The following is an 8,310-nucleotide window of genomic DNA, read 5'->3' on the forward strand; positions in this document are numbered from 1 at the left end:
CGCTGTCACCCTCTGTCGTCACCCCTCTGTCGTCACCCCCGTGCTGTCACCCCTGTGCCGTCACCCACAGCTCCAGCCCTGCCTGCCGTGCACCCCCAGGTGCTTCTCCGCCAGCCCTGCGGTGTTCCCAGTGTCCCGCCACTTCCCCCATGAGCGGAAGGATGGCACACCCCAACACTGTGCAGTGGGCAGGGACATTTCCAGGCACCCCCCAGCCAAGGCCGTGTCTCCAGGCCCTGGCACAAGCTGGGCACGTTGCTGCTGTTGTGGGGAGCAGAGCTGGCCCTGTTCCCCCTCTGGTGCCCAGAGGGATTTGGGGTGCTCAGGAGGGAGAGCAGCCACGGGGTGAACGGTGCAGGCAGGAGAGCGGCCGTGTTTTCTTCATTCATCATATCCGAGTTAGTGGGTGGGCTTGGCCAAATGCCCCCAGAGAACGTGCACCCCCTGGGGCTTCAGGGGTTAAATCAACACACCATAAATTGAGGAAGAAGATTAGGGAATAAGTGATCCTACTAAATTCCTTGTGATCCCAAGCCATGGGAAAATGAGGCGAGGCAGTGTGAGTCACCCTGGAGAGGAGCAGCACAAGGGGAGTCAGGCAGGAGGGTGAGACCACCCGCAGTGGGCAGAGCAGCCAAGGAACAGCACGGTGCCAGGTCTGCCAAGGCAAGTGCCAGGACGGACAGGAGAGAGACGAGGAGAGGGGGTGGGCTCACCAGAGGGTGGTGGGTGGGTAAAGGGCCTGTGGTTACACTCGGATATAGCTCAGGTGTTGTTCTGCACCTCCCTGGAAGGGGCTTGGTGAAGAAATGGTCTGTTAACATCATTGTTACCAGTCCAGATAGTTTTTGCTGTTATAATTTGTTACTGGTCGTCCAAAGAGGATTGGTCACAGCGGGGGGATCTGGGTTTCCATGGTTTTGCTGCTGGTGCATGCTGGATTGCTGCTGTGGGCTGGTGATGAAGGTGTTGTTCTGACACGCTGACATCAACAGCAAAATGGGGGTTGGTTTCTCTGGCCAAGGTGGTTTCTGTGAGGTGCGGCTGCACATGCTATAGAGAGGGACTTTATATTAATTATAAATTAATTAATCTAATCTAGCTTTTCATACACATTTTGTGTACAGTTGCTCACAAAGATTTTCACCTCTCTTGAGCAGCAGATACCAGCTCTGTTGTGATTCCAGGTCTTGGCTTGCTAGTGATGGACAGCACCTCTTCTTCCCCTTCCCCGTTCTCTGCCAGCTGCCCCACGGAGCAGCCTGACAACGCCACTGACCATGACTACTACTCAGGCCTGCAGAAGGCCATGCACATCCTCTCCATGGTGGTGTACAGCATCGCCTGTTTGCTGGGGGTGTCAGGGAACGGCCTCGTCATTTGGATTGCAGGCTTCAAGATGAAGAAGACAGTGAATTCCATCTGGTTCCTCAACCTGGCCATAGCTGACTTCATCTTTACCTTCTTCCTGCCCCTCAGCATCGCCTACACAGCCCTGGGCTTCCACTGGCCGTTTGGGAAGCTTCTGTGCAAGCTGAACAGCACCATGGCCTTCCTCAACATGTTTGCCAGCGTCTTCCTCCTGACGGTGATCAGCATGGACCGCTGCGTTTCTGTGGCCTTCCCCGTCTGGTCTCACAACCACAGGAGCCCGGAGCTGGCAGCCAGGATCGCGCTGGGGACGTGGCTCCTGGCTGTCCTGCTCAGCTCCCCATACCTTGTCTTTCGGGACACCCTGGTCAGCTCCAGGAATGTTACCAGCTGTTACAATAATTTTGCACTCTCCGATGATTACACATTGGAGGAGACGCGCAGGCTGTGGAGGATGCGGCACAAAGTGATGATCATCACGCGGTTCTTATGTGGCTTCCTCATCCCCTTCACGGTGATTCTCATCTGCTACAGCGTCGTGGCTGTCAAGCTGAAAAGAAGGCAGTTGGCCAACTCTGCAAAGCCCTACAGAATCATCATTGCTGTCACAGTCTCATTTTTCCTCTGTTATTTCCCATATCATGTCTTCTCCTTGCTGGAAATATCCAACAACTCTTCCAGCCATGAGATGAAACTGGCCCTTTACATAGGGATCCCCTTGGTTTCCAGCCTTGCTTTCTTCAACAGCTGCATCAACCCCATCCTGTACGTCTTTGTGGGGCCGGATTTCAAGGAGAAGTTTCGCCAGTCCATCCTGTCCACCTTCGAGGGGGCCCTCAGCGAGGAGTCGGTCCTGGGCAGCCTGACCGGCCGGCGCAAGTCCAGGTCTGCCTCAGAAGTGGAGGTGCCGAGGGTCTGAGCAGGTGCTGCTGTGGAAGGGGCCGTTCTTTTCTCTGCATTTTCCCTCATTTCAGAGCTCAAATCGTGGGACTGGGGACTGCGAGGGGCTACCCATGCTAACGAGGTGGGATTTTGTGTTTTGGAGATGTCTCAAATATGCTGTGATTTAACACACAATGGGGATGGAAGAGCTCTCTGGAGCTGCAGCAAGGTGGGTCCAAGTAGCAGCATTTTACTCCTTGTGCCTTTTGACTCTTGTGTATAGAACCTTTATAGAAAGAGAGTTAAATGCAATGGCTGTATGTATTTTTGTAGGGAATGGAATAGTGAGTAAGACACTCATCTTTTCTCTCCTCAGACAGGAAAAATCAGTGGTTGTGCTGCTGTTACTCAGATTTGATGTATTTCTGAGCAATGCTAATCTCTTTGTGTTTGACATGCTCCCAGCCCTTAAATACCAGAGATCTGATATTTTGTGCTGTTGGTGAATGAATATTGACCCCCCAATAAACTTGTGTAAAACATACCCATCCTGTTGTGTTGCCTGTGGGATAAACACTTGATCCAACGTGACCAAGCAGGGTTCATCTTTGGTAACAGAACAAGCAGATAAAAAGATTAAATATCTAGAATTTGGAAACAAACCACTGGTATTAGCAGTAGCTCTATGAGTGAGGCACACAGGACATGACCTGGGCGTGAGGATTTGTCTGGGGTACACGGATCTGATTGCCAGACAATGGTTATGGTTTATTTGGGTTTCAGACCTTTAGGTACATTTGAAAACCAGTAACTGGGAGAAGAACAAGTGGCTGAGCTGAGTCTGGCCAAGCTTCATGTTTGCAAACTGTCCAGGGTGAAGAAGGTGGGGACTTTCTTACAGGCTTCATAAGCCTCTGGACCTCTTAGATTTTTGTGAGTAGAAAATGTTGGTCACGTAACAGAGAATGACAGCACTGAGGTGTGGTCACTCCCAGCCCATCCTCAGCAGCTGAGCGAGCAGCAACTGTATCACACCTCCCTCTCCTGTCCTATCCAATTTACCTGTAGATTAGTCCAACCTACCAATTGTCCTGTTCATCTTGTCAGAAACCTGCCTTGGAGCCTCCCTGCTCCGGTGGCTGGAAAATCTCTGACTCCCAGCCAGATTGTAGGAATTTACACGTACCTCACTATTCTGCATGGATGATGTTATGAATGAGAGCTGTCAGTTGAACATGTTGGGGATTAATTATGGGTCTGCTGGGCCATGCAGTATTGAATGAAGGTCATGATCCTGAAGGCACACACACACATGCATGCACAAACCCGCTGAGAACAGGGAATGTAACACAACCATCATACGTCAAACCTGAGTGAACAGAGAGATTTAACCTTTGTCACAAATTGCTGTCTGTCATGCAGATAAAACTGCAATGTTTGCCATGCAGCACGTAACTCTGGGGCTATTTACTTGCTCCTGATGTAAACTACAGCATCGATTGCCATGTCAAGGTTTTGCAGACCCAGGTTTGCTCTTTCTGGTTTTCTTTATCTGTTTGCAGAGTCCACATAATTCCTTGTGACAAGAGTCTCCGTGAGTGTTGGACCAAGGCCTTGGACTCCTGGCTTGCCTCTCTCCTCAACCCTGGCAGCCTTGAAGGTCAGGATTTGAAGTGTTGACCTGGTTTGTGGTAGGAAAGAAAGCAGAAAGTTTTCTGGGTCATTTGGAGATCCAAGGTGGGTACAGATTCCCACGGGACAACATGATTTAAGTGAAGTAGTGTCTTGGTGATCTAAGGAATTACCATGGAAAAGCCGTAGGTAACGGAGCAGGATGAGCTTGGGATAGAGATGGATTTGGCATCCTGGATCTGATCCCTGCTCTTTGTGCAATGGGAAACCATGCTGACAGCAAGACAGGCCAGGCTGCCAAGGGACTGCTTCCAAGGTAAATCTCCCATTGTATTGAGTTCCCTCATGTTCAGACTATCTCATTATCACAGGGATAACTGTCAGTCCCTCATTCCCAACTAGGAGGCAGTTCATTCTCTCTGATATTTCCATTTGCCATATGCTTATCTAGAAAAGCTTGAATGAAAAAAATGGGGAAATACTTTCCAACAGGCAATCAGAGGAGGCTGAATGGCTGCTTTGGCAGCTGTTCCCCCTCTGATGCAGCTTTGCTGTCAAGGCTCTTTCAGATGCCATGGGAGGAGTGGAACAGCCTGAACCCCCCAGTATTTGCAGTCATTGAGAAGGGTGCTGAACTCGCTGCCCTGCTGGGGTGAGGCCTCATTGGTCCTGCAGAGGGGCCGATCCGACAGCCCTGCCCCTACAAACAGCGGGCTGAGATGGGCAGAGCCACTGTTGTGTTCAGGGTGCAGGCACTGAGGTGTTTGTGGTCCAGGCTGTGCTTGGGGAGCCTTAGCTGAGAGAACAAGCAAGTTTTTAGTGAGCATTTAAGTCAAGGATCTCACCAGGAGCAGCTGTAGCTGCCTTGCTTTGGAGGAGACTATTGCAGGTGACTCTGGAGCCAGGAGAAGCTGCAGAGATGGCAAGGAGGAAACCAGCTGAGGAGGATGTGGCAAGCAGTAACAAAAGAGGAGAAAGTATTTTCTCCCTGGGACCTGTATGAGATCAGGGAGATAAAAAACGGGCTCAGAATAGTTATGAGGAAAGAGGAAGGAGTGGGAGCTAAGACAGCTTTAAGTACCATCAGCAGGATAGTGAATGCAAATGAATGGAAGGGACACTGCAGCACGTGAGGAAATTCTCATTAAGAAGAGCTTAATGAGACAATAAAAGCCTCTGGGGAGCCTCACAGTTCCCACGCCTCTCCTCTGGTGAGACTTTCCTGGTGAGTAAAATTTTTAACTGTCCCAATCTTGAACTTGGGGGATTGACTTGTTTGATAAGGTCAAAGGTAGTGTACAGAGGTCTGAGAGCAGAACCTCTTCCAGAGCTTGCTGAAATCAGGCAGGAAATAACACAGTGAATTAGAGGAGAGGTTCTGGTAGAAAGCTTCTCTGTGAAGATGTTGGTAATAGTGTCAGTAAGAGGGGTAGGCTGAAGAGTCCTGGGTAAGGCTCAGCCTTTATTTTGGTGTAGCAGCAGGGTGAGGGTCCCACTCCCAGTATGAGCATTAATCTGCTCTTGCTGGTCCTGCTCAGAACCAAACTGGGGAGGACACAGAATACACTGCTGCTTACCTACACCTCTTCCAGCTCCTTTTTAGTCTATGGGCCAAGGCTGGTACCAAATCTTTCTTCGCACCTGACAGTTGTGCATGCAAAGCATAGGATCTGCTCTCATACACTCTATTCTGCTTTAATCTGCAAAGTTGCTCTGCAGTGACCAAGTCAAACCCTTGCTGTGCTCACTAAATGCCTGCACAGGGCACGGTGCCTGTATGCTCTTTGGACAGGAGCTGCAGCTTAGTGAGGCAAATGGCAAATCATGCTGGGCCCCAGTCGGTAGGACAAAGGAACAGAGCACTAATTAGTGCTTGTCATGGACTGTGTAGCTGTTCAAATTCCCTACAATGACATGATTTCACTGTGCAGTCCAACCAATTTTGCCTAAAGGCCAATCAAAGGGCAAACCACACCTGTAAACACCAGGTGATTGGCGTGAACAGGATCTTACACAGACTTTGCAGGACAGAGCTGCCCACGCACAGCAAAGCAGAGGGAATGTGAGAATCAAACAAGAGGAACCACCAGCGTGGTGGTGCAGCGTTTGTCCAAACCCTCACCCTGATATCCAGCTCAAGCTGTCTGTCTGTGCAGAGCCTGTCACACTCCAGGTATTCCCACAACCTCTTGTCCCCTTGTTGGAGGCTGGTTGGAGATAACCCCGTGTCTGTGCTGGGGCTGGTGTGGCAGATCTGTTAAATCTTACAGACTGATCCGGAACTGGGAGCGCAGTCAGAAACAGGAAAAAACCCCTGAAGGGAGCCTTCAGTCAGAGCTTTGTGACTCAGGGGGAACAGGACTGTGACAAATGAGTCTGTGCCTGTTTCCCACAGACAGCCAAGCAGTAATATTTGATAAAGCCATGAGTGCTGTGTACTGCCACAGCCCCTGACACAGAGAAGATGTGTTCCCTGCTCCAGGACCTTTATTAAAGCACTTTGCTTGCCAGACATGGGGAATGCTATTTCCAGATCACTCCCAAGATATGATAAAATTACACCTCCCTCCATCAATTCCAAAATGCATTTATAGTGGTTTTGAGTTCTGCCTCCCTAGCTGGGTCGTATCCAAGGCAGAATCTTCTGGAAATTGGACACAGTTGTCCCCCAGGCAATAAAGCTGAAGGCAGGGGAGCAGGGAGGTGATGGCTCTTGGTCTGTGCTCAGTGTGGAGGTGTCTGCGTGCTGCAGAACCTGCCTGGGGGCTCACAGGGGCTGTGTAGGGTAGAGGATGTTTTTGGGATGCTTTTATTAGTTGGGAGAGACCAAACCTATCAGGATGAAATTGTGTTTCTGTGGTGCAACATGTCTGATAGTTCTCACTGCCAGCTGGTTTGGTAGGTGAGCTTTAATATCCTTTTTTTTTTTTTAACAGAAACAACTCCAAACAAACAAAAGCCAACTGGTTGAGCAGTGATGGATGGAGCTCAGGAGCTGGGGTGACAGCAGCATTTATCTTTTCTCAGGTGATGGATGCAGGCTGTCAGTCAGCCCAGTGCAGGATGAGCAGTGCCCTTCACCTTGGCTGGACCAGGTGTGGTGTGGGGGAGTTTTTTTGCACATCTCTGCTTGCCAGGGTCACATCTGGATTAAGAACAACAAACCTCTGAGAGCCAGTGTGTTCACACCCAGCAAATTTTCAGAATTCCTTAGATGGCTGCTAATTGAATCATTGCAAATGAAACAAAATCCATGTGCTCATCTTGGAGCAAGTGTTCGTTGAACACTTAGCATTTGAATAGAGTATTGTCAAATTAACAAATCCCTCTCCCTTGGGAGCTGAGATTTAAACTGGTGTTCCTCTGATCAGGAAGACAGAGGTGGGAAAGAAATTGATCTTTTTTCTCCAAGAAAACAAAGACAGTAGCCTTATAAAAAAAAGGATCAGAAGACAGGATCACTTAGTTCCTGGTCCTGTGGTCTGCTTAAGCAATGTCAGGAATTTGGGGCAGCACAAATCAAACAGTCAGCAAATTCTGAGTGCCCTGGGGTATTGAAAAATGCTTCTGGGGAAGGCTGCTAATTGCATTATGGTTCAGTGCTTCACCATGTGTTGTTTCTGGTTATTCTGCATTAAACTGCTGTGCTACACCAGCCTGTAGCGGGATCCTGCCAGGGAGACTGATGCTAAGAGAAATCTCTGCTGCTCTGTGAAGAGGCCAACAAAAAGCTCACCCCCCTTCCTTTTTGTCCTGAAAACCCTGAAACAAAAAAAGAACCTGCTTGGGTCAGTGATCCTGAATCGACTGTGTGAGAGCACCAGCCTGGAAGTAGAAAAACATGGACTGGGAATGATGGGGGTGGTGAGGGACGGGACTATTCCCTTACACCTCAGTGTAATTTGGAAAAGGATGTAGGAAAGGCAGAGGATCACTGCAGCATCTAAGAGGCTTGATAGCCTCTCTGCTCACATATTTCTAACAGATGTCCTGGCTTTGTGAGCCTGCCAGTGAAGTGCTCAACATCTGCTCCATGGCTCCACGTTAAATGGCTTCTCCTTCCCCAGCACCGACTCTGCTGAAAGAAACAATCAAAAAAGGGAACTACCAAGTCTTGGAATGCATGAAGCAAGAAACAAATGTGAAATCTGGGGAAAACACTGGCCTGTGAATATTTAAAGTGGAAAACACAGCTTGTAGTGGCAGAAACATGGTTTCAAACTATGAATTTAATGTTGTCCCTTTGCAGTCATGTTTGGTAAGCTTGCCTGTGGCTTTTCCTCCTCTTTTATGTGAAGGCCAGCATGGGCAGAAATATCTGCTGGGATGATCAGCCTTGCTCCAGTGCACCCTGCAGTCCAGGAATAAGCAAATTTAATTGCTTTTTGTGAGAAAAGCTGCAGTGGAAAGTACCTTTGTAGCTTT

The 8,310-nt window shown here is 49.3% G+C and overlaps 1 protein-coding gene across 1 annotated transcript; it reads left to right on the forward strand.

Moving 5' to 3' along the window:
• Window positions 1-1,186: 1,186 nt before the first annotated feature.
• LOC102036486 (chemokine-like receptor 1) lies at window positions 1,187-2,290 on the forward strand. The gene has a single exon (XM_005425993.3). The coding sequence runs from the start codon at window positions 1,205-1,207 to the stop codon at window positions 2,288-2,290; it is 1,086 nt and encodes a 361-aa protein (XP_005426050.1). The 5' UTR covers window positions 1,187-1,204.
• Window positions 2,291-8,310: the final 6,020 nt, after the last annotated feature.

The sequence above is a fragment of the Geospiza fortis genome, unplaced genomic scaffold (assembly GCF_000277835.1).
Source record: "Geospiza fortis unplaced genomic scaffold, GeoFor_1.0 scaffold213, whole genome shotgun sequence".
NCBI classification, from domain to species: Eukaryota; Metazoa; Chordata; class Aves; order Passeriformes; family Thraupidae; genus Geospiza; species Geospiza fortis.